The sequence below is a fragment of the Dunckerocampus dactyliophorus genome, chromosome 13, assembly GCF_027744805.1.
Source record: "Dunckerocampus dactyliophorus isolate RoL2022-P2 chromosome 13, RoL_Ddac_1.1, whole genome shotgun sequence".
NCBI classification, from domain to species: Eukaryota; Metazoa; Chordata; class Actinopteri; order Syngnathiformes; family Syngnathidae; genus Dunckerocampus; species Dunckerocampus dactyliophorus.
Window position 1 is genome coordinate 16,649,646 of NC_072831.1, and position 26,921 is coordinate 16,676,566.

The following is a 26,921-nucleotide window of genomic DNA, read 5'->3' on the forward strand; positions in this document are numbered from 1 at the left end:
TGTGGGTGAATAAGGCCTATTATTAGTCAAAACATATGCATATTTAAGCTAATGTTACGTATTTCTTGCCGAAAGCCTTCAAGTAAAAAAATGGCTAAATCAACTAAAATACAAATATACAGTAAGTAAGGCATTCAAAAGACACATTCAAAGACGGGGACGTAGTATTCTACGCTGATCACTAGATGTCAGTCATGTTACTGTAATGTTCGGTGAGACACGCAATCACCAGACTTGAACAACAGGCTTTTATTGCAGGTTTGAATGATCTCACAACAGGCACAATAATCCCCAATAAAAACACGAGCTACTGTCGCGGCAGCAAGATGAAACTCAACTGAGAACCACCGACCTCACTTCCTGTGTGCCACTCACTTTTCTCCCATTAAAGGCAACACGCACGAGCACAAGTGTTTTATGTCTTAAATGGCTTATTTACTCTTATTATGTCAACTATATTGGGTAATATGAATGTAAATGTGACTATAGGGGTGTTGGCTCATATCTAGAGCACTCTAATCATGTTAAAACTGTATTTAGAAGGTCGTAAACAGGCTTTCTATGCTCTAACTATGAAAATATTCCATTCATAAATAAGGAATCCCACTTGGCAGAAATTCACTTATTATGGTTGGGTCAGGAACCAATTAACCGCGACAACAGTATATGTTTCACATTGTCTCATAGCACATAACTATGGTACGTTCAAGGACAGTCAAATACAGTGCGAAATCTCGACGCTTGATGAAAAACATCGTCAATGAAACAAGGACATAAACATGTAAAAACTGTGGGCTTTCTATTAGTGGTATGTTGAAGCTAGAACCACCACTGCTGATACAGTAAGTAAAACATAGTCAAAGGCATGCTCCGTTCTCGTGGGAGTGGGCTGGACTGAAGGGATTTGGACAGTGTGGAATTCATGGGAGGGCCACCCTGATCGGATTAGGGGGACTAAGGTGAACTATGTAGTCTGCTGAGAAAGAACGGGGATCCAGTTTAAGCATGAAAAAAAATCTGACCACCACATAAAAAAAGGAAGACTGTGTTTGCTTTCTTGGCTGTTTTCAAGTTAAACCACAGAAAAAGTCCCCAAAAAGCAAAAGGTCACCTGAAAATGTTAAGATCAAGCAACTCTGAGTGAACTGCAACTCTTTAACATTTATTTCAGACCCATGATACATAAATAACAGTTCTGGTATTGTATATTATTACCATCAGGCTAATAAGCAGCACAGGAAGTTATTAGTTGGACAGTCTAAGAAGACAGGATATGAGGGACTAAAGATGTTGTTACAATACAAATAAGTCTACTTCCTCCCTATGACTGGTTAGCTCTATAAACACTGCAGAGATTTATTGACAAGAAGAGAACGTCACATAAACTGTAGTTAAAACACACACATTATAAGATTAATGATAAAGTCTCCACCATGTATTTCTGTTGAACATTCATACATAAGATAGCATAACAAGTCAATCATGCTACACAGGACTATCAAGGAAGTGATTCATTTCACGCTGTCTCCCACCTAATCAGTCTTCAAATACAGTAGATCCCCGCCTTTCACAGGAGTTACCTTCCAGGACCACCAGCAAATTGCAAAAATCACCAGTAATTGAGACTCACATAATAATGTGTATTTTTGACGGCTTGCTCCCCCTCCAAAACTTCCTGCTGGCTTGATGTTGACGTTCTCCTTCGATTTCGGATCATCATTTGGAATAGGAGTGATTGTTGTAATTAGATTCAGATCCAGAACCTTTCCAAGTCTCTCTCCAATATGCCTCACACACTTATTAAACACATTAGAAACGATAAAATGTATGAGTATGCACCACCAATGAACGATAATGTAAGATGATCGATGAACAGACGGAATCCGAGTCACGGTGCAGAAGTTATTTATACGTTTCACAACTGTGCCTCACAGCAACTATGGCGCGTTCAAGGACTGCCAAACAGAGTGCGAAATCGCAATGATTAATGTAAAAATATCAGTGAAACATAAAAGTGTGTGTTTTTTTAACAGTGGTTCACATATGCTGTACATTTTACCAGTATTATCATGTTTCTAAATTATTACTGACTCAGGGTGACATAAAAGAACAATTATTATTTTTTGATGAACATCAGCACATTTGCAGGGCCGTGAAAGCTGAATCTTGAAAGTGCGGATCCCCACTGTACTTGAATTAATCACAAAAGATGTCAGAAAATCCAAATGTAACATATGTTCCAGCATCTCTGTCTTTGTGTTCACATTCACAATGAAAAGGATGATTGCGGCGTGACACGGGCATCCAACATCTGCAGAATAACTCGGGTGGTGATATGCTGCGGATTCAGACCTCAAACAGAAGAAACTGCAGGACAACATGCAGTAAGTTTCACATACGATGTACTGTACAGTACACACAAAAGCTAATACAGACTTTACTGCATTCGTAATCTAAAAAATGCACCTGTTTCAGTCAAAGGCTGGATTTTACATCTCAAAACATAAGTGAAGAAAAACACTGTGTTGATAAAAGACGCACACGGGCGATCCGGAATGTTTTCAAGGAGTGATTGTGGGGGTGGCAGGTCTGGCGTTGAGGTACTCCAGAACAAAAATCTGTAAAATTTTGTTGAGGTTCTGAATGGTGGAGCGGTCCAAGTTCTGCTCGTTGTCCTCAAATGAGTGCCACACTGCAGGGAAAGGCGAGGGGATGATGTGGAGGACGCGGACACCTGGCAAGGAAGAAAAGGATGAGGGTTGCTCAGTGTACAGTGACACATTTCGGCATATTTGAGTGCTATTTGATGCGTATACCTCTGTTTAGAAATGGTATATGATCATCTTGAATGTGACCAACTGGCCGATCTGGCCAGAAGTATTCCACATCATCAGGATGATTCTCAAGTTGGTTCATAAAGTGCAGTCGCTTTTCTGAAAATACAGAGTACCGTAAAATAAGCTCTTCAAGGTATGCGATCATGGCATAGTAATTAAATAATGATGTTACATTTTACAAGGGAAAGTAGACTTTTTATGGTAAGACTGCATAATGTCAAGCTGTGCGTGAGTTAGAACTCACTAAGAGAACAACCATATCTTAAAAGAGTACAATAGAAAAATAGTAGTCAAATTGAAAAATGTGTATTTTTGGTCAGTGTGACTGCATTGAAATCTGGATTGGAGTCACTTGAACTTGTCTTTTATTATTGCTGATCATCTTTTACGATTTCATCACATTTTATTGCTTTGTTGTGTTTTTCTTGATAGCAACAATTTATACACTCCTGATCAAAAGTTGGACCAGTTGAAAAATTGCAAGAATTTACATTTTGTACTGTTGGATAAGGAGGTTCAAAGTAGAGCTCCAAAATGCAAAAAGAAGAAATTAGAGTGAGACAAAAACATTTTTGAGTAAGCAATTTATTGCAAACAACCATTAAAGTGAAACTGTGTGTTCATCAGCTGATCAAAAGGTTAAAACCACAGACTTTAAAAATGTTGATCCAATGTCATTTTCTGTCAGCTGTTGACACTGTCGTGATCTCTTGATGGCAAAGGCAAAAAACCTTTCTCTCTTTCCATCATGCCATTGCTACTGAGATTGGATGTGACAAAACAGTCATTTTAAACTTCTTAAAAGATCCTGAGGGTTATGGAACAAAAAAGTGAAATGGGAGATCCTGAGGCCCTGTGCCAGAGGAGACACGGGATGATCCTTGGCCCAAATGAAGGTTGTTACTGGTGCCGAGTGCTGTCCACTAACCATCAGTTAGCATCTGTGAGGGAAGGGTTTTAGGAACAAAAAATGTCTTCAAAGGCCTCTTCTCCTTCAAGACCACAAAATTGCCCAATTGTAATTGGTGCACAAGCGCACCAAACATGGGACACTGAAAGGTGGAAGAAAGTTTTATTCTCTGATGAGAAAAAATGTAACATTGACGGTCCTGATGGCTTCCAACATTACTGGCATGACAAGGAGATCCCAGTGGAGGGGGCGCCGTCATGATCTGGGTCACTTTTTCCTTCAATGGAACAACTGAGCTTGAGGTTGTGCAGGGGCGTCAAACGGCAGCTGGCTATTTGGAGATGTTGCAGGGTGCATCTCTCATGACAGGACAACACTGCAGTTCACAAAGCCCACATGATAAAGGACTTCTTCCAGAGGAATAACATCACTCTTTTGGACCAACCTGTGTGTTCCCCTCATCTACAGTAAATCCAATTGAGAACATTTGGGGATGGATGGCAAGGGAAGTTTACAAAAATGGACATCAGTTCCAGACAGTGGATGCCCTGCATGAAGCCATCTTCACTATCTTCACGGACATTCCCACTAGCCTCCTGGAAACACTGGCATCAAGCATGCTGGAAACAATTTTTGAGGTGATTAACAAGAATGACGCAGCTACTCATTACTGAGTCCTTTCTTGAAAAATGTATTTCTATTTTAGGGGGATATTGTTTTGTTTTTATTTAGCTATGGTCTTAAACTTTTGATCAGCTAATGAACAGCCTATTTCAGTTTAATGGTTGTTTGCAATGAATTGCTTAGTCAAAATGTTTTTTTGTCTCACTCCCATTTCTTCATCACCAGATTGTTAACAACCCTCTAGTGTGGGATTCATCTTCTTCCCCGCCTGGCCCTGCTGCTGTGTTCGCTGCACAGTCGTCCTTGCACTGCCTTCCGAGGATTCCCCCCACCCTTATTTATGAGCTCCGAGCATCAATAAAATCTCATCTTTTACTCACGTGTCTGCATTTTGGAGTTCAGCCCACAACCCTGAACAAGTTTTCTATGCTCTAACTACGAAAATATTGAATTTCTAAAGAAGGAATCCTACTTTGCGGATAGTCACTTATTACGGTCGGGTCTGGAACCAATCAGCTGCGATAAATGAGGGATTACTGTGTTCCCAGGAAAAAAAGTTGGAAAAATTATTTTTTTATTACGTGGTGTACATGGTTTTTGTTGCAACCTACCACTGCATGATTAGAAAAAAAATCTCTTTTTTCGTCTATCAGGGTCAATACAGCAATGAACCACCTCATCCAAAACACTAAGACATGATCGGTCACCTATGTTCTGCAGTCGGGAGAGCCAGTACGTTGTGCTTGGGAACTGGTTACCAAAGCGAGGACTGGGAGCCCCGATCAGGTCCAACAATACAAACAGGTCCTGGAGGAAAAGCAACACAAATGCTGATAATGTGTTCTGGATGCACACACGTTCCCAGAGTGACACCAGGTACACACAATACCCCTCTATCTGTTCACATCTATGCACAGGTATGATATAGTGTGTCTGTCATGTACTATGCCGTCCAGTTGATTGGTGCTTGTGTCTCCTGGAGGATGCGGGGTGGTCCGCATCTTCTGTGCTAGGTGACGAGAGCCATACAGGGAGTCAAGAGGGGTCCACTGGACCAGTGCTTCTTCTCCATCGAAGAAAATCAATTGTAAGGTCAGTTTGGGGGTGAAGGCCTACAGGGGAGGAGAGATAGCACAATTTTTTGCAGCACCGGCTTGCATTCAAAATGGTTTGCTGCCATCTAGTGGACATATTTTGATGTTTCACCCTGATAATGGGAATGGTTTTATGTTTGCTGGGATAGGTTCCGGCTCACCTGTAACCCGAGCGAGAACAAGCGCTATAGAAAATGGATGAATGGATAAGTTACAAATAAATAAAGAAATTAAAGATATATAAACATATAAATAAATAAATACAAACCCTGAAAACAGTGAATACTGTAATATTAAATACAAATTTAAAGAGGTTGATACAGTGGCGCAAAAAGTGATACAGTTCTCCAACCACCAAGCAGGAAACTTTCAGGTGCAATGATTAAAAAAAATCCCAAAAATTAAATACAAATCCAAAAAATACTTTTTAAAATAACGGCATCAAATTGTATGTAAATGCATATACATTTTGGAAATATTGTTTTATATTTTAAAAATAATATACAGTTAGAAATCCCCCAGTTTTTACATGTTTATGTTGTTTTGTTTCATTGTGTTTCGGCAAGCGTCAACCCACTTTGTTCGACGGCCCATAGTTGTGTGCGTGTGCTGTCTTTGAATGCACCATGGCTGTGTCCGTGTGTTATCCTTCTCCCACGCTATTTTCTTTCACCTCATATTTGGTCCCCAAATGCTGATACTATGTTGGAATGTAGAATGAAAGGTACGGTTTGATGACATTATTGAGTGCTGATGAGCATATTTGTTCGGTGCACAACCTCAGGCTAATTCATGTTAGCACACTGCCTGTTACCACACACATCAAAAAACAACATTCTAATCTTCTGTCTGGAAAACGACCCGGCGGTTAGTGTGAACACCTGTTGTAGGGGGTGCGCGCTGGGGGGGGCGCCAAAACAATGGGGTGAAAATTATTTTGAGTCTGCCTTTTTCTGTATTTAACGGTTGTTTGTGCAGGTGTAAAAGACATGATCAATAACAAAGGCTTGTCATTGATTCGGTCCACCTCCACTCCATCACCCCAGTTCCTGTCAGTGGCTGCTGTAAGTGTACGGTAACTTAAAATAAATGTCTGTAAAAATAAACAAGATTTATCACACGTAAACATTAAACAAAATCAGGCCTTCAGGCCTGGGTTGGGGGGATTTCATAGTGTGTCTACATATACCCCTCAGAAGTAGTTATTTGCGCTCTTGGACTAATGGAAAGATAAATACATACAGTAGATCAGATTGGGGGTGGAGGCCCACAGGGTAGGAGAGAACCAGCAGTTATTTGCAGCACTATCTGGATTCTAAACGGTTTGCTGTCCCCTTGTGGAGATGTTTCTGTTTTCCTCTACTTTCTAGGCTTGTTGCATGAATAATAACAAAGGCCAAGCATAATGCATAATTTGGTACTGATCCAATTTAGGGTTGTCAACTCTTGCTGTAGGTCTGTCGGGCGAATTAAGTTTGTCAACTCTTGCTGTAGGTCTGTCGGGCGAATTAAGATTCAATCATTTTATTCATAGCTTGGTTTAGCTTGAATTTAGCTTGAATTTGAGTTTTGTTATGCTTTTAATATTCCTGTGCATGTGCATGATAGTAAACCAATGGCATTACAATTCTCTTTGGACCTTTATAATAGACAGCTGAGGCTGATAAACACACCCTTTGGCCCACCTCTCGCAGTCACTGGACCTGACCCTGTCTGTCCACACTTGAGCTCAGTGGTGAAAGCAAAGGCAAACGAGTAACCCCTATGAATGTTAAGTACTTGATATTCTTTGGTGGGAATCACTTCATCAATGCTGACGAAAAATCCAACGCTATCTGTATTGCTAACAGCTAATAGAGTCCGTTATTTTTCTGTAATTATCACCAACTGTAGTAACAACTCTTGTGTACTGTTTGCTACATTTAACAGATTAACAACCCTCCAGGTTCACTGCCCTCACAATTCATTTCTACATCTAAGTGTAATGAGTTTGCAATATTCTTACATGACAAAGTTCAAGGTATAAACAAATCCAGTCATTTCCACAACACAAATAACTACTCTGCAGCCACCGAGACACCTCGGGCTGACACATTTCCCACCACATCAGTGACAAAAGATCGTCTGCAATCTGAGTCCACCAACGTGCTGTCTTGATAGCCTGCCTTACCCACTAGATTTCTAAAGTCTGTGCTGAGCAGTTTGCTACCACAACTCACTCATCTAGTGTCACTTCAGACTGAAACATTTCCAGAGGCCCTAAGAACTGCTGCCATTAAGCCTCTTCTGAAGAAGAGCAGTCTTAATGCCACAGTCCTGAGCAACTATTGGCCCATATCAAACCTGCCATTCTTGGGAAAATATTGTTTACTGACTTTCTAACAATGTGTTTGATACTTTCCAATCAGGCGTTTGGCCCCATCACAGCACTGAAACAGCTCTGATCAAGGTGACAAATGATATGTGTCTGAACACAGATGCAGACACAGTCTCAGTTTTAGTTCTGCTAGACCGGAGCACTGCCTATGACACAGTTGACCATGTGATCTTATTACAGGGTTTAGAAAACTGGGTGGGAATCTCTGGTACTGCTCTAAACTGGTTCAAGCCCTGGAGGACAGGAACGACATTGTTGCAATTGGTAACTGTGTCTCAGACCAAATGGCTATGACCTGTGGGGTTCCCCAGGGGTCATTCCCGGGACTCCAATTATTCAATCGATACATGCTTCCCTTAGGCTAGCTAATACGCAACTGCAATGTGTCCTACCACAGCCATGCAGACACCACTCAGACCTATGTGTCACTGACGGCAGGTGAACAGGGTCCTGCAGATTTACTTTGCCACTGCATCAAACAGATCAGTGTGTGGATGCAAAACAACTTTCTCCAGCTAAACTCAGACAAAACTGAAATTATTGTCGGTGGCCCACAGAAGGAAAGAGAACGTGGTATTTGTCACCTTGAGACTCTTTCTCAAAAACCTAACCATCAGGTTAGAAGGGGTAATCATGGGCTCAGATCTTAACTTTAACAGCCACATTCAATCAGTAACATCAGCAGCTTTTTACCGCCTAAAAACATTACCAAAATCAAGGGAATAGTCTGTCTAAAACAGATTTAGAGAGACTAATCCATGCAGGTGTTTGATGGGTCAAGTGATCATACCGTCACTGGGGTACCATCATGCTATTAATCTGCCCTCTTTAAGTCGCATGCTCGTACAAAAAATACTTTACCTTCTGACTTTTCAGCTCTTCATCAAGGGCTCGTGCCAGCTCCAGCATCATGGCGCATGGGACGGCGGAATCTGTGGCGCCTTGAAACTCCCTGCCGTGCCATTGCTGAGCGTAGTACTTGGAGTCGTAGTGACAGGCTAGAACCAGGCGGCGCTTGGCTGATGGGTTGAGGGTGGCGATGAGGTTGGTGAAGGGGAGTGGACCGTAGGGTGTCTGTGACATGAACCTATCCTCTGTCACTTCCCAGCCTGCTCCAAGGGAGGTCAGGGTTGTTTTAATATGCTGAAAAAGTAGTAAGAAGACACATAAGTAATCAATCTAACTATCATCATGCCTTGAATGCCTTATTTATTTATTTATTTGTTTGTTTGTTTGTATTATTTACTTGTATTAATGTCTCTTCTGTTGTTGTTGCTTAATTTATTGGTATTTATGTTTATGTGTTTATGTTTCTTATGTTCTTATTCTTTCTTGTGTTTTCTTTCTTTTCTTGGGAGAATGAACAGAATAAGATTTTCATTGCATGGTATAACTGCTGTTTTACTATGCACATGACAATAAAACTCTTGAATCTTGAATCAATTGTAGTGCTTGCACTGAAATTGAACATTTTGTCGTATACTAATAGAAATTGATATTTTTACCCATTATAGCAGGGGTCTTCAATTAAATTTGAGTAAGGTCCGTTTATACAGTTTTTTTCACAGTGACGGTCCGAACCTCATTTTGCCTTAAATTGCATCAAACAAACTTATGTGAATATCAAATCTCATGAAACCCTGCACATCACCTTATTGTTTCAATACTGCACAATTACCTTGGCACCTAAATTGCATTGCAAATTTCTTATAAGTAATAGAAGGTTTGACTGTACAAACAATGACATGAACACAAGAGGCTTATTTTTAAGTTAAAGGGGCTCTAATTTGCTTTTCCTTTTTTCCTGACCAATAAATGTTGGAAGTGAGACCTGACAGCAGTGTTAGATGGTTCTGCACACTGTTTTACAGTTGTTTTTTTACACAGAGTTCCACTGACGTCATTATGACTGCTAGGATAGGCTCTATTTAACGCATGCCCCTAATGAAGCCGCGGTATAGACAATGGATTCATGGATGGGCAGTCTTGCTTTTTCTGATGTAATGGCTTACCTGACTTCTGCATGATTTTTGAGTTACTCTCAACCAAACAAATGTGGATGTATGACATTCCAAAATGCTAAAATGTAATTTACGGTCACGTATGGGATATTCCCCTGGTATGCCAGGAGATGGCGTTAGACCCATGCCTGTACTGAATGTCACCATTGTTGTTGCAGGTTCATGTGCATGATGATTATTTGTGATGTGCAAACTTACCTGCTGCACAGCCTGGCTGCCTGTGGAGCCAGGATACCTGGTAACAAGCAGTGGCCTCAAGTCCCGCTGCCACATCTGCGTCAGGTCTGTGTGCGACAGGGCGGTCTGGATCTCATCAGGTGTAAGTGTGACTGCTTGGTGCTGCAGCTGAACAAGAGCAGAGTGTTGTTATGTTTGTGTTGTCTTGTTATTAGCTTGTCAGTCAACTGCTGACCTTCTTTGACTGATTGACATTGACAGGAAAAGAGCTGTGAGCTACATCACATGGTTCCAAGAAGGTATTAGAATACACCCTCGCTTATCCCTCGGTTATGTTTTGGGTCATTTGTTTTAGGTTTCATGGTGTAGAAGTTATACTATATATAAGTTTGGTGCCTTCAAAGACTGACGAACAAAGTGTGAAATCTCAATGCTTCACGAAAAACATTATTGGTGAAGCATAAAGACATATTATTAGATGAAATATACTTTTAGTCAATGGGATTAGGACTAGGAACTACAGATGAAAAATAGCCTTTCTGGCATATTGACAGAAATCCAAATTATTAACATGGACTGTGTCTGTCACTAATTAAAACAAATAAAAATGTGGGCTTTTTAAACTGTAGTACATGTATGCTGTACATTTTCCCTGTAATATCACACATTTAGAAATGATTACTGACTTTGGGTGGATGAGATGTGTTTTCTGTGGGGAAAAAAACAACAACATATTTTTGGAGACAAAAAATGTAAGTCAAATATTTTTTGAATCAAAAATCTGTGGGGCCGTGAACGCTGAATCGTGTGTGGATCCACTGCACTGCTGTTATTTAAACATATATAAACAAACTGAACAAAAAACCCAAGCTCAAACTGCTGAATGAATACTGTTCTTAACGGAGTAGAGTTGTTCATACAAATATTGTGGCTAACTCCTACCAGGAGTACTGGGAAACACTCCAGGGGGTACCGAGCGGTGGCAGATCGATCGGAGCATCCTTAATATATATCTATATATGTATATATATATGTAAAGTCATCACTCGTTAATTGGTTCCAGACCCAACCATGATAAGCGAATTTCTGCAAAGTAGGATTCCTTATTTACAAATTGAATAGTATCATAGTAAGAGCATGGAAAACCTGTTTACGACCTTTGAAACATGTTTTTAACACCATTAGAGCCCTGCAGAGATAAAATAACACCCCTATAGTGACTTTTACACTTTTACTTTTTTCCCCTTTTTTTACGCTTCTGGTACTTCCAGAAGGCTATTGTCTCACCTGTGTAACATAATGTAACATCACTGATACCTACTGACCAGTGTAGAATACTCCATATCAACAGGACTTTCAATGTGTTTTCTGAATGTCTTATACCGTATTTGTATTTTAGTTCATTTAGTAATTCTCTTGCTTGAAAATGCTGAATTTAGGCCACAAATAGTATTTGCTGAAACATGCACATGTTTTACAAATAATAGGTATTGTAATGTAGTCAACCACAAAACAGCGATGATTTGTTAATTAATATGCAGTAGACAGTATAAATAAATGCTCCGTCCCTTTCTCATTTTGTAAGCTTAGTTTGTTACAAAGATCTAAACAGTTCCGTTTTTTGTAACTGACAGAGACAGAATGTAAATATGAAAAATGATCAATTAATTTGTATTTGCAATTAAGAAAACATCCTTATTATAATGCAAAAAGAAAGCACTTTAATTTTATTATTTCATTTAATAAATTCTTATTATAATTATTAACAATAATAATAATTAATAATAATTATTATTCATTAATAATACTTAATAATAAATAATTATTATATATAATTATTTTGAATATGTTTTTAAAATAATGAATTACTCCTTTGTTTACAGTTGAATTTATTTTATATGTATTTTTATTTTCAAAGGTTCCAAACAAGACTACTACAGATGCGCTCTGTTTCACATTTTGTTTTTCCAACCAAAAAAGCTTTTCTCTGGTTAGGGGGTATGTGGCTGAAAAAGCTGAAAGAGCCACTGTCCAGGAAAGATGTCATCAGTATACAGTATGCTGTATGTGAAACTCTGTGTGAAGCCATTGTGTTTGTTCTAAAATACAATCATGGGTTAAATCAACATATCGATCCTCTGATCTCTGTGGTTCTCTGGGAATTGGTCTCAAAGTTCAGGCTGCAGAGAAGCGTGGTTGTCTTGGAAACAGACTTTAAAATCCCAGCAAGCCAAAGGCGGTCTGTCACTTTTAGACTTTTTAGACGGTCATCTTGAGAATGTGGTCGAAGGTAGACTATTTTTATACATACATTTAACAGAATGGACAAAGCTTGACGCAAAAGTAGAGTAGTGCCCCACTTTTTTCAAATATTTGGGGGCAAGTTCAAACACAAAAATATTAAATTTAAAAGGACAAAAATGTCAATGTTTCTATTTTACACATTCACTTTAAAAAAGTTGCACAGTAGCTTTTCTTCCTCTATAGCAGCGACGTCCAAAGTTTTTCGACTGAGGGCCACAATGAAATGATGCAAGGGCCACTTTGATATGTTGTAACCCAACATACTGCATGTAGATATGCTAAGAAGTGAAATATACTGTACTGTATTTCAGAAAAAAACTGCATCTCAGCTTTGTGATGTAGTGAAAAAGCATATTATTAGCATGAACTTCAGTCTTTGCTCTTTTTTTCCCCAGTTTTGCTGTGTTTTTTTTCCCAAATATTTCAACCTTTTTCTTAAATAATCGTTGTAAATTTCCATCTCGTAATACAAATAATTTATTTCCATAATGTTTGGACTTTATTCCAATCATCTTATAACTTTTTTCCTAACCTAGTTTTCAAACAAATACAACTTTAAGTTGGTTTCTCAGAATATTACGACTGTTTTAATGTATTTTTTCTTAATTTCAACTCCGTGCTACTAAAATGACAACATTTTCCCTCATGATATTTAAAGTGTATTCTCGTAAAATTGCAACTTTTTTCCTCGTTACAATACGACTTTTTTCTGTTAATATTTTGACTTTGCTCTCGTAAAAATACAGCTGGTTTTTTTCATTTCTGCTGTTGCACTGTCTTCTTTTAAATTTTGTGCTTGTAATTCTGACTTTATTCCCATAATATTTGGACTTTATTCTCGTAACATGACAACATTTTCTCCAACCTCATTTTCCAACATTTACCATTTTATTCAATGTTTTGGTTGTTTATTTCTGTGTGGAGTTTGCATGTTCTCCCCGTGCGTGCGTGGGTTTTCTTCGGGTACTCCGGTTTCCTCCCACATTCCAAAAACATGCATGTTAGGTTAATTGGAGACTCTAAATTGTCCGTAGGGATAAATGTCAGCGTGAATGGTTGTTTGTCTATATGTGCCCGGCAACTGGCTGGCGACCAGTCCCCCGCCTCTTGCCCGAAGTCAGCCGAGACAGGCTCCAGCATACTCTGCGACCCTAATGAGGATAAGTGGCATAGAAAATGGATGGATGGACGGGGCTTTGTTTGTTTTTCATAATATCACGACTTAAAAAACATCTTTCTTTAGTATTTCAACTTTATGCTACTAAAATACCATCATTTTGCCCTCATAATATTAGATTACTTTAGTACAATTATGACTTTTTCTTGCTCGATTACAACTTTTTTCTCTTCAAATTTTTGACTTTATTCTTGTACAATTACTGCCGATTCTTTTGCTGTTGTCTTGCTTGTTGTTTTGCTGTTGGGCCAATGAAAAAAAAAAAAAACAACCGTGGGCTGCAAATAGCCCCTGGCCACACTTTGGACACCCCTGCTCTATAGTTTGATCTCAGTATGGAAATGTTCGTTTCCCTAGTGAGTCTAAAAACCTGTTTGCAGTGTGAATACTATCTACAGTGGCAGATTTCAGCTTAGAGCATACCATAGTGTGCAATATGTTATTATGTGGTCACACGCCCTGCAATATGGCCCTGCAAAATGCTTGGGCTCACACTGAGTCTGGAGAGGGTTAAATGGGGATCCACTTGAGATCTATAAATACCAAAGACTTGCAATTGGAGGATCAATGATGATGACTGTGCTGCCATAGCAACTACATGCAGGCTAAGACAGGAAGAAGAACATGAGGAGCATGAATGTTGAGGCATAATGAGGTGCATCTCATGAGAATTCTACAACACAGTACACACACATTGATTAAGTCATTACATTTTTTGTTAAGATAATATTAATAAGGAGCTTCCATGTTCTCCCCATGCTTGTATGGGTTTTCTCCGGGTACTCATGGGTACTTCCTCCCACATTCCAAAAACATGCATGCTGGTATAACTGGAGACTCTAAATTGTCTATGTCCTGGTGTTCACTGGTGACCAGTTCAGGTTGTAGGCCAAGCTCGCCTCTCGCTCAAAGCCAGCTGGGATAGGCTCCAGCTCACCTAATAACAACAAGTGCTAAATGGATAATAATGATAACTGTGTTCAATAATAACACGTAGGCCTGCTGTATTTGAAAATGTAAAAACAATTTAAACACACATTCTTACCCCACGTATCATAATAACAAAAAATGACAAAATACATGACATTGCAATTTAAGTAAATAAAATAAAATCTTATTTCTTCGTATAGACAAACTGTAACCTCTCAGTACAGATCAATTGAAACATAAACTCCAGTGACAGTTAATACAAAATACGAACTCATACATCAAAAACACAGAAAAAAACGGCATAGTTTTAAAGGGGACGGATAAATTTTGCAATATTACATTTATGCATTCTTTTCAATCATTTCACACACAAATACTAAACGCAAGCTTACTGCGTTTCATTCTCCACAAAAATTATTTGAGATACTTACCTTTTCTTGTGTCCAGAGAGCATTAGTGCAGTAGATGAAAGTCACCCAGGTAGTAATTGTGAAACATAAAGGCATTGAAGAAGCCATCTTTTCTGTCGCTCTTATCCGCTTACTTCTCACTGCACTGGAAAGACTTCAGATCATGTGAAAGGCAGCAGGCAAGACTCGCCGTTCAAGCACCGTGTGTGTGTGTGTGTGTGTGTGCCTGTTGTGGATGTGTGCCTGGAGCTGCTCGCGTGTGTGTATGGAATATATTTACTGATAATGGTCGTGCATTGCCCCCATCAGATCAATAGACAAAATAACACCGCAATATCCTCATTACATGTGTACATGGACTACTGCAATGCACTTTATGTAAACGGTAAAGCAAAGCTACTTTTAACAAACTAGACTAGATCATAATATTTGCAAAAGGTTGTGTATACTTGGATGTACTATACACAACCAAATCTACACTTAAGTTTCAACATGTGCATACTTCGTTCCTGGGGGACGCGAATTTTGTCAGTATAGTGCTGTCCCAAATTCAGTACTTTCGACCCGCACTTACCGGAAATGACTATTTTATTGCTGATTGCAACCACTCGAGTTAGTCCCGCCTTTTCCGCCACGTAGCCAGAATGGCTTTGGTAAGTGACAAGTGGAACATCCGGGTATCAGCAGCGCACTGCCTTTTGCAGTACTGTACTTCTAATGCACTCAGAATGGTAATAGTGTGTAAGTGCGCGACTTGCAACACAGGGAGGCACACAGAAAAAAATTTCAAACGGGTAAGCTATGTATCACGTGGTTTCATTTCCACGTGATCACACCGGAAGTGTGCTCCAAACGTCAACGTGTTCCTGTCACATTGCAGTGTCTCGTCGCTAAATCATTAGAAGTATCTTGTAGTAGTAGTAGTAGTAGTAGTTATTCGTGTTTTAGCAGCGATGACTCAGGAAGTGTGCTACTTGAAGGCACAGCTAAAAGAAAAAGAGAAAGAGATTGAAGCTCTCAAGAATAAACTGGCCATACTCGAAAAGGTACAGTATGTTTTGCAGTGAAAGTAAACTTGCTTTTTCCAGCCTGATGTCGTATGATGATATCCAAAATAGTATGCATTAACAAGCTAGCTAGCATACACACACAGCAGTGTAGCAAGGGAGCCTTGTGAGGAGGAATGGAAGGTAATATAGTAGTATAAATTAGGAGGAAAAAAGATGATTGCAAAGCCAAAAGCGGTTAAATGAAAACGTTTGTGTGCCCAGTAATATTTTTTTCATTGTACATTTCATAAAATCTATGTTAAAATCTCCCCTCGTCACGTTCTTGTGGACCCAATCTCGTGCATCATCTCGTCTCATGACACCGCTAGTAGCAAAGGATAGCTTATGCAGAAAGAAAAGTAGGAAAAGGTGTTAAAATAAATAATAATTGCATTTGCCTAAGCCCAAAAGAGGGCGCTTTAAATAGATAATTGCTGTTCACAAAGCTTTATTCGTAATGAAGTTAATTGTTACTTTGTGTGCAATTTAATGTAAATCAAGACAGCTATAGATGAGCACTGTTTTGGACAGTAATACACCAGATATTGATGCTACAGTGCTGGTTATACTTTTTTTTTTTTTTTTCAACCAAAAATAATTTTCTCTGATTCAGGGTTACCTGGCTGAAAAGCTATTCCACAGAGGCTACTTCCTGAATAAAAAGCTTGACAACCACTGCTATAACATCTATTATAGAGATGATGCTACATGACAGACCTCTTGTAATTCATAAAATGAATGCTCACGTTAATTTATATTTGGTGTTCTAGAAAAGTGACAGCTTAGACCCAGAGCTACATGACAGAGTGACACCTCTTCCTCTACTTAAAGCCAAAACCGCTCTTTCCAATGAAGACATCATGCGTTACAGTAGACAGCTCCTCCTGCCTGAGCTGGGCGTACAAGGTGAGAATTCTTCTGATGCACCATCCAATCTGATGTATGCCACAACTCAATGAGTTATTATTCCTTCTAGGACAACTGAACCTATCCAAGACCTCGGTGCTGATTGTGGGGTGTGGAGGACTTGGCTGTCCTGTGGCTCAGTATCTAGCAGCAGCAGGTATAGGTGGGTAACTGATTCACTCAAGTTTTAACTCTTTCATTACTCCCCAGGTAAATAAAATGCACGAGTTTATTGACTCAAAACAAAAACAGAAAATAAAATAGACTTTAACAGCTAATGTTAAAACATTTATTAGCCTGATCTGCTCTGATAGGACCCATTTATAAGAACGAAAAGAAAAAAAACAGTTTGTGGTGGAAAGAGCTGCACCACATCATATTGAGAGGTGTTTCTAAACTTCAGATTTCACAAATGCCTCTCATGTTGTTAAATGATTATTCCTGTGTCAGATCTGTACTAGTGATGTCTCTATGAAGACAGAATTATCTGAAACACCATGAGATTATGGAAGTGTGCTAAATAAGTCCAGTGAGTGACAATATATTTATAGTGCTTAACAAATGTATTAGACCACAACCGATATACGGTTTATGCCACTGCCCTGAATAAACATCATTGGTAATTACTAAAGTCATTTTTGAATGTTTCTGTAATGGCTAATACACGAGTATGTAGAAGTTCTTGCACCTAAATTGGAAGTTTTTTAATGCTAATATACTAGGTCCCCAACTTACGAACACCCGACTAGCGAACACTTGCGTATACGAACACAAGCCGACTGGTCTATATATTTTTTTTTTTGCCTTGTAGTCAGTCGCTCAATCAGTATTTATACTGCTACTGTACATGCTTGACCAGTAGAGGGCACTGTGACACTGCTAATGCAGCCTTAGAGCTAATGAGACCAACAGAGGAAGAGTTAGACGCTGGGGAGATACAGTGTAAAGCTAAATGGAAAGCTAAATTGTACAACCCGGACAGAGCGTGTGATTAAAGTTTATGAAGAGTTAATAGGCCTGCTTAATTCTACACCACCCACAGAACACTACCTCTTTTAGAAGAGTCTAACGACGACGACAACTTGTCCTTTTTTTCAATATCTCCTCCTCCAACTCCACCACGACGACGTATGCTCGACCACTCCTCTTCAAAGGTAAATAACATTTATCATTACGTATTATTATATCACTTTTATTATTGTTTTTTTCATTAATTATCCTCGTTAAATATTACTACTGCATCCAAACTCATATTTACATACATACACATATACTGTATATGTATACACGTACATGTAGTACCTATATCATTGGTAATATTACCTTTTCCCCTACTTAAGAACGATCCAACATAAGAACGGTCGTCTGGAACCAATTGTGTTCGTTAGTTGGGGACTTAGTGTATATAATTATTTTTTAATTTTCAAATGTACTGTTTTGCAAAAAAAAAAAAACACAACCAAAAAACAGACAAAATAGTAAAGGACATTCTTATTTCTTGATTAAGATGTCAAATGATAGTAATTCCCATGCATTAGTTTGAGAGGTTGAATGTTACAATTTACCGGAGGAGCCTAGTGAGCCAGCTCGCAATTTGGGAATAAAAACGTGAAATGCCTCATTCCACATTCTTAACAAAGATTTCTAACATATTTTTTCAAGTTTTTTGTGACAGGTGGTCTAATAAACGTGTTAAGCGCTGTTTGTAGTATTTTTACACTCCCATCTATTTTCTACATTGTTTTTAGTTTTGGCCTGGTTGTTAGCTTAAGTTGTTATTATAATTTGGCAGTCATTTTTCTAATCTTCACCAGGGCGTCTGGGCCTGCTGGACTATGACGAGGTGGAGCTCAATAACCTGCATAGACAAGTGCTGCATGGGGAGGAGAACCAGGGTCAAGCTAAAGCTCTGTCTGCTGCCAATGCAATTAGAAGGTGATATCTGTACGCCTCACACAACACAGTCACACTTGTGTGCAGGTCAGAAACACATGTACAGCAATGCCGCGTTTGTCCGTGTTCATTGATTCGAGACCCAACCATGATAAGTGAATTTTTGTTAAGGAGGATTCTGTATTCATAAACTGAATATTTTTGTAGTTAGAGCATAGAAAACTTGTTTACGGCCTTCTAAATACGGATCTTAACATTATTAGAGCCTCCTAGACATGAAATAACACCCCTATAGTCACCTTTTGTACTCGTAATACACAGTACAGTAGACAAAATAAGAGTAAATAAGCCATTTAATACATAAATAAGACTCGTGCTCGTGTCTGTTACTGTAAATGTGTTCCCTATGACACCTGAATGACAGGTGGACCGGAAGTGACGTCAGGGATTCAGGGTTGACGTTCAGCCTTGTGTGGGTGACGACTGCAAAAGTAGCCCCTGTTTGTATTGGGGATTATGGGAACCTTGTGTGTCTCACCGAACATTCCAGTAACACCTAGTGACCAGTGTAGAATACATTTCATCAATGTCTGAATGCATCTTTTGAACGCCTTAGATTTGTGTTTTAGTTAATTTAACCATTTTTATGCATGAAAATGCTTAATTTAGGCACAATTTCTTTTTTTCTTAAATTTGCATTTTTAAAAATGAATAATAGGCCATATTCAACCACTTAACAGAATTTAGAATTTTGAGAAACCATGATAGAGTGAAGCTGCAAAATTCAGACTGCAATGTGGCGAGGGGTGACTGTATTCCATTGGCAACCACTGAAAATATTTAACTAGTGTGTTTTAAAACTGCCAAGCTGGTCTCAAATAAGAAATGCTTGGTTTTATTATTACTGAACATTCCATAATTAAGGAGATGGGTGTATTGAAATGTTTGTGACTCTAATGGTTACAGTGTTATGGCGGTTATGCCGCCGCTTTCCAGTCTCACCACAAGCTATAATTGGGTGTGTATTTGACTCCAGACTGTGTAACTATTTTGTAAACATGTTATTTCAAACACAACTTCTTTTGGTTCCTCTCGACCCCCCTTGCTGTGGTTAGTGTGCACATACGGTAGCCACATGAGGGTGCCATTTCACCGCTAGGAAGCATCAAGGGCAACAGATTCCATCCACAGATGGTTGTTGACCTGCAGTTTGTTAATATTTGGAATAATTTTTTCCCCACAAGAAAGTATATTTGAAATTTTAATGAAGCTATAGTTCAAGGCTTAAGCCATTGCAAAAGCTTTATTGGTAGTTTTTATGTTACTGGGAATTGGAGAGGAAGGGTTACTGGCTGGGAGCTCAAACGAACATGTAATTTTTTTAAGCTGCTTAACTGTAATAAAAGTATAAAAACAGGTTAACTGCTGCGAACAGTACAACTTAAAAAGAACACGGTGTGTACTTGCCCTTAACTTTGATGTGATATATGCAGAGGGAGACGACTTGTGCACGGCAGGTGAGGGTGCTTCATAAAAGCTAAATGCAGCTCACTTTCAGGTGAACATTGCGTTCTTCTTCTTTTACTATTTAAGGTGCATTTGACGTTAACAGGTTCCATTCTGCATGATTGCATTAATTTTGTGACATTTTGAAGACACTGATACAATTGTTGCTTCTCTTGCTTTTGAATGTAACCTCACAGGTTAAACTCAAGAGTAGAGTGTGTCCCTTACCACCTACAGCTTTCGTCTGAGAACGCCATGCAGCTCATTCAACAGTATTCTTCATTGTTTAAGTGCTTTGTGTTTGCTTCCATTCAAGTTTAATAGAGAGATGTATTGCTTATGTACCTTAACTGCATTGACCCCATGTATGATATTGTGGCTGATTGTTCAGATAATGTCCCCACTCGTTATCTTGTCAACGATGCCTGTGTGCTCAGTGGCAAGCCTCTAGTATCAGCGAGTGCCCTGAGAATGGAGGGACAGGTGAGACATTAGATTTTATAAGTCAACATTCCAGTTCGCTGCCAACCTTCTTGGTCTGACAGTTTGTTTGTGACAGTTGACAGCATACAACTATGATGGAGGCCCTTGCTACAGATGCCTGTACCCAGTGCCTCCACCCCCGGAGACAGTGACCAACTGTTCTGACGGAGGGGTGCTAGGAGTAGGTAAGTCCAAGCTCCTTTCCCAGAAGCAATTACCTATGTACAGACGTGTCTTTCTCCACCCTCTTCAGACTGTTAAATGGTGGTTGTTGGTAAAATGTTCCATTTTTCTTTAAGTTCCAGGCATAATGGGCTGCTTTCAAGCACTAGAGGTCCTCAAGATAGCCTCTGGACAAGGCTGTATCCAACCTAAACTCTGACATAACATACTGTTGTCACTGTACATTCCTCTAAATGTAACGTCCTTTGATAGCAACACATTTAGGCATGATTACCATATTTCCTCAAATCGAGTCCAGGAGTGTTTATTTACTCAACTGCATAGGGTACCAGGTGTTCCGTTAAAGTAAGGCCCTTATTTGTACAAGTGCTTGTGTAAGGGTGGAGCTAGTCACGCGACTTGTCGTTGACTGATTGATTTGTTTTGATTTTTGTGCACTTTTATTCATGATTCACATCTATAATACAATGCATTTTGAGGCAGAATTCAAAGTGGCCAATTTGAGTTTACACTGTTGCAAGTGCACTATATGCACTTGCTGCGTGGCTGTAAGACCATGCAAATGTTTGTTTTATTTGTGTTATGATTAAGTCATTTGTTCCTTTGTTCCAGTCTCATGTATTGCTGGGTTTTGTGATTAATTCATTGGCACGTTACATGCTGTCTTGCTACTGTGATGTTACCCTATTTGTTTCAACACATCGGAAACGGCAGGGACTCATGGTGTCAAAGAAATAACACTAGAACCATTACACAGCAACTTAACATGCAACAGGTACTGTAGATAACACACACACAGGGGAACTACTGCTAATAGTGGAGGTTAATAAACAACAACTACAGTAACTCTAAACATATACTTCCAGCAACATCTTCCAACAAGGTACCTCAAGGCATACTGGGAGCCGATATCACTCCTGTAGCTGGGCTTTGCGGCACTTGTTTTGTTTAAAGTTGCTAAAGGTACGTGTTTAGAGTTAAGAAGCTTTCTCTTTTTGTACGTGGTCGGATTCTGGAGCTGGATAAGCAAGGCCTCTCGCAGCGTGCCATTGCTGCTGAGGTTGGGCGCAGTAAGACAGTCATTCTACATTTTTTGAAAGATCCTGAACATTATGGAACAAAGTCAAGTGGCAGTCTCAAAAAAATCCCACCTGCACTGAGCCGGAGGATCCGATTGGCTGTCCATCAAGACACAGGGCGGTCTTCCACCCAAATGAAGGCCCTTACAGGTGCCGACTGCAGCGCAATAACCATCAGACGGCATCTGTGGGAAAAGGGTTTAAAAAACTAAAAACAAATTCAAAGACCTCGTCTGTCCTGTCATTTATCAATCTTTCAATAAAATACAGACAAAATGGGCATATTTCAGACATAGTTGCAAATGGTGTTTAATCATGATTAATTAATTAAAAAAACTGTAATTAGTCTGATTAAAAATTGTAATCATTTGACAGCTCTACCGGTTACATGTGCAATCGTTTTTGTGTTGACAACGTGATTTTAGTTTTGTCAAGGTGACTCCCCTGTTTGAATTTGAGACCCCCTGATGTGGACAATGTAGCATAAAACCCTACACACTGAAACACAAACACAAACAAAGCTACAGTACCTTGTTGTTCCACCTGTTGTTCTTTTGGGAAGAGGAAACTGTCTAATTTGTTTTAGTAGACTACCTATCTGGCAAGTAGTTGAGACATTTCATCTATTACATTGCTTTTTGAGCATGTATCCGTCTATGTGTTTAGTAAATAACAATTAAAGCCAAATAAATGTCTGTTACAACTTAACCAAACATGGCAGCTTCCTGTGGCCAGCAGCTGGTAATGTTTGACGCTGAAAGTGCCAGATTTAGGTCCATCAGGTTGCGGCCGAAGAAGTCCAGCTGTGCAGTGTGTGGGGAGCAGCCTAGTGTAACCCAGCTAGTGGACTATGAAGCCCTCTGTGGGTCAGCTGCAACAGATAAGGTTGACCTTGATGTTTTGGATCACAAGTGTGTTTTTTTTAGTGGCTATAGAACATTTTAATGTTGTTGTTTCAGTGTCGCAGACTCAAGCTTCTGTCCAGAGACCAGAGGATCACAGTGCAGGTGGGTAACCTTTGTCCACCCAATGCTGCCCTGTTTTAGTGCTGCATAGTTGTCCCAAGAAAATGAACACACTTATTGCGACTCAGCACTCACCCATCCCAATATGGGAACATCGTAAAATGTGCTCGTGAATTTTCCACAGTAAAAGAACAATGCTCTGCGTTTGGCATGAGCAGTATAGCAAGTGGATTGCGTGTGCTTTTATTTTTCCACTTTTAGACAACCATTAAGGGTAGAGATGGAGATTACACTTTAGTTTGTTTTAGTTTGCGTTTGGGGCTCCATTTGGAAGCTGTTTTGTTTCCTGTGATTTCAGGAAAATCAGTTATGATAATTATAATACAAGTACAAATCAAATGATATCATTACTTTCCTCAAATTTGCTGTGACTCATTTACACTTCCGTATTCAGCTGCAAGATATAAATCCGTTTTCCAAAAGATAAGACCACTTGCTTCTTGATTACTTATTTTGTGTTATTTTGTGCATTAAGAAATGTTTCCGTGTACTTTCAGGACTACAAAGCCATTGTGGACAATGCAGAGCCACATCTCTTGTTGGATGTGCGCCCTTTTGTGGAGGTGGACATTTGCCATTTACCTGGCTCTCTCAGTATCCTTCAGGTGATGGGAGACATACGTCAATAAGTCTCACGGTGTCATGATAAAACCCCATTTCTTCGTCACCAGTCCCCTAACATTGTTGCCAGACATTCCGCTCTCAAGTTTAGAAGAGAGGAGGAGTGAACATATCCAGTTACTTCAGGAGCGTATCCGCCAAGTGAAACAGAAGGCTGGTGGTATCAACTGGCCTCCAGGTAAAATAACAAAAACGGCACTTAAGTTAGTATATGTAGTCTGAAATGAAGCAGCGAGACACTTGAGTAGAGACACTTGTCCATATTCACAGTCTGCTGTGTGCTTTTATTTTTGGACTTATTTTGCAGATTGTAATTGGGTTGCCAGGTGACGCCTTTTCCAAAACAAGTGTGGCCAACCTGAGCAGCTGGCATGCTTTGGAGGAATGAATATTTAAAACCTTTATTTTGGGCCTGTTTTGTTGGTCCATGATGTTCCTTTAGCAATGAGTTAAATTTAGCTGTATAGTTTTCAACTCTTGTGGAAGAAATAAAACAAAAAAAAACGCAGCTGTTTATATAAGGGGCAAATGTTTCCCCATGTTTGGGGTTTTTTATGATTAGCCAATCAAATCCAATCCACTTTATTTATTGTATTTGTACTACATATTATATTATACATTATTATTGTATATTATAGTTCTTTATTTATTGTATAAACACAGTTTCCAAAAGTACACAAAATTATAAAGTAAGAAATAATTTAAAAAATACAAGTTTGAATTAAGATGATAAAAACTAGTAAATCAAGTTATTAAATTATTAATGGCATTGTATAATTAAAAGATAACTGCAATATTGCAACACCCATTCTGCGGTGAGTGACATAATGGATCATTTTCCTCCAGTTTTCTCTAACACTTTGTGTTACTTGACCTGATGCTTGGCTACACAGTCTATTGGACTAAAGTCAAAGTCTACAATATTGACATAGGATCTGCTTCTTCCTACTCTTTTCGGACCTGTTGCAAATGTAAACATGATGCTCCTCAGGGTAACTTGTTAAATGTATCCGAGAAAAAGAAACCATCCCATACTCTAATGAAATGTAGCTCATAAATACAGTAGACCAAAAACCACACACAATATGACCCATGCTGAAAAACTGCATACTTGATTTCAATATGTTCTGTGTCCAACTCTTTTGCTGGATTTCGTCCCCAATTGTTCTTATCAGGCGTGTGCAAATTTCAGAATTTCAGAATTCAATTCAATTCAGTGTATGAATTTAAATTTGAATTTGAATTGACTCCACCCCTCAGGATGTTTAATTGAATTTTAATTTGAATGACTCTAAGTGGAATTGAATTCAATGCATTTCAGAGATATTCATTCTCATCACATATCGGTGACAATTAGATACTTTTAACATACATTTTTTTTCCCAAATGACACCAACAGACACTAATATTAAGCATACTGCTTAATGTTGGAAAGTTTAGCAATTTATGAGAAGTCAAAGTACAAACCAGCTTTGGCCTTCAATTATTTCTAACTATCAATTTATTTCACTGGTGTACAGTGCTCCCTTGTTTATCGCGGGGGATAGGTTCCCAAAATAACCCGCAATCAGTGAAAACTGCGAAGTAGCCAATTTAATTTTTTTACCATTATTATATATGTTTTAAGGATGTAAAACCCCTCACCATACACTTTATACACTTTTCTTAGACAGACATGAACATTTTGGCACATTTCTCTCTTGTTTAAACATTCTCAAAAAGGTTCAAACAAGAAATTATTAAGTGACTCATGCGTATCCGCTGACGTGCCTCTTAGCGTCCTAGCGCCGTTCCGCTGTACTGTAGCGTTTTTGTATCCTTGTTAAACGTATCGCTCCTGTCGTCGTATTTTTCTCCTCCTCGTCCTCCTCCTCGAACCGAAGATTCATTTATATCATAATGGCGCCCTACAGCTGCAACGCCTGCCTTCCTTCAGAAAGTCCAGAAGTCTAACTTTTTGATGGTTAGCCGCCTCCTCTGCCTTTAGGGTGCGACCGCAGGTGCCTTTGACGGTGCAGAACATCTCGTCGACATTGTGGGTGTTGTTGGGGATAAAACTTGCAAACATACAGCACTTCAGGGTCACACTGCTAGTGATCGAACATTTATGTCAATTTCGTAAGCCGAGCGCATTCTGTACTGGAGAGGAAGGCACATAGGAGAATGATTGGCAATGGTCTACAGTCCCTTAGCCAGTCAGGATGCAGAATACAATGTGCGGGTTCTCCCTTAGCCAATCAGGGCACAGACACAATGCGTGGGCTCTCCCTTAGCCAATTAGGACCCAGAACACAATGCACATTCATACGCTGTAAAAAAAAAAAAAAAATCTGCAAAACAGCGAGTCCGCAAAAGGTGAACCGTGATCTAGCGAGAGCACGCTATACTCCACATGTTTGGACAACCATTTTATTTTATTTATTATTGCCCCAGGCCTAGTGACCACGATACAATTTCTGTCAAGTTTTAATGTAACGAGATCTTGTGACACCCCTACTTAATTGTGTAAAAAACATACAAATAAATTAAATAAGGGGTGTCCAAACTTTTTTTTCCACCGAGGGCCGCATTCCAAAAAAATCACAGGATGTGGGGGTCCACGTTGATATTTTTAGATATTTACATGTAAATTGACAAAGCATTGTTGTTATTAGCTATTAGCATCAGCATTTTACATTCATCGATTTACATTGTGCCTTTTTGCTCTATTTTCCCCATTATTACTATTATTTTTTACAGTGTGCCACAGGCCAATAAAAATGGGCTCCAAATAGCCCCTGGGCCACACTTTGGCCACACAAATTCAAGAGGTCATTCTCAATTCAATTCTGAATTTTGTACAGCCATTGTTCTTATATAGACACATAGGAATGTAATTTAGATACCATCTCTCTGTGGTTTCCTTCAGTTTATGTGGTTTGTAAGCAAGGCAACGACTCTCAGAAGGCTGTGCAGGTCCTAGAGAAGATGAGTGGAACAGAAGTGGACAATATCTCCGCCAAAGATGTCTGTGGAGGACTGATGGCTTGGGCGCAGAGGATAGACCCCACATTCCCACAATATTAATAATGCAAATATCTTTTTAATGTTTTCTGAAAATAAACATTGTCCTTTTTACGAATGTTCATCAGTGTGGTGTTTGTCTGATTGTTCAAATAAACCTGGCTGAGTGAGATCAACATTGAAATAGTGATTGGTATTTGTTTTGTAATTCTGGCAGTGGGTTAACATACATTCATGAACAATAAGGCCATCTTATGTGCCTTTCCGGTGCATAGAGGAAGTTGAGATAGTAGAAACGTCTAATTAGTTGTA

The 26,921-nt window shown here is 39.2% G+C and overlaps 2 protein-coding genes across 3 annotated transcripts; one reads left to right on the forward strand and one right to left on the reverse strand.

The window, feature by feature from the left end:
- Positions 1-234: 234 nt before the first annotated feature.
- On the reverse strand, positions 235-15,561 carry qpct (glutaminyl-peptide cyclotransferase). Its single transcript, XM_054797240.1, has 8 exons — positions 15,436-15,561; positions 14,883-15,015; positions 10,062-10,208; positions 8,704-8,985; positions 5,316-5,483; positions 5,079-5,178; positions 2,817-2,933; positions 235-2,734 (listed from the first exon to the last, which is right to left on the reverse strand). Exons 2-8 carry the CDS (start codon positions 14,967-14,969, stop codon positions 2,562-2,564), a joined length of 1,074 nt encoding a protein of 357 aa, XP_054653215.1. The 5' UTR covers positions 14,970-15,015; positions 15,436-15,561; the 3' UTR covers positions 235-2,561.
- mocs3 (molybdenum cofactor synthesis 3) lies at positions 15,560-26,745 on the forward strand. 2 transcript variants are annotated; one of them, XM_054797238.1, is made up of 13 exons: positions 15,560-15,907; positions 16,742-16,816; positions 16,887-16,979; positions 18,631-18,751; positions 20,413-20,487; positions 20,581-20,698; positions 20,775-20,883; positions 20,998-21,060; positions 22,682-22,845; positions 22,920-22,967; positions 23,483-23,579; positions 23,677-23,784; positions 26,515-26,745. In XM_054797238.1, exons 2-13 carry the CDS (start codon positions 16,771-16,773, stop codon positions 26,670-26,672), a joined length of 1,200 nt encoding a protein of 399 aa, XP_054653213.1. In that variant the 5' UTR covers positions 15,560-15,907; positions 16,742-16,770; the 3' UTR covers positions 26,673-26,745. The 2 variants fall into 2 exon arrangements, with proteins under 2 accessions (XP_054653213.1, XP_054653212.1); XM_054797237.1 differs by having other exon boundaries at positions 15,569-15,907; positions 16,681-16,816.
- The last annotated feature ends 176 nt before the right edge of the window (positions 26,746-26,921 follow it).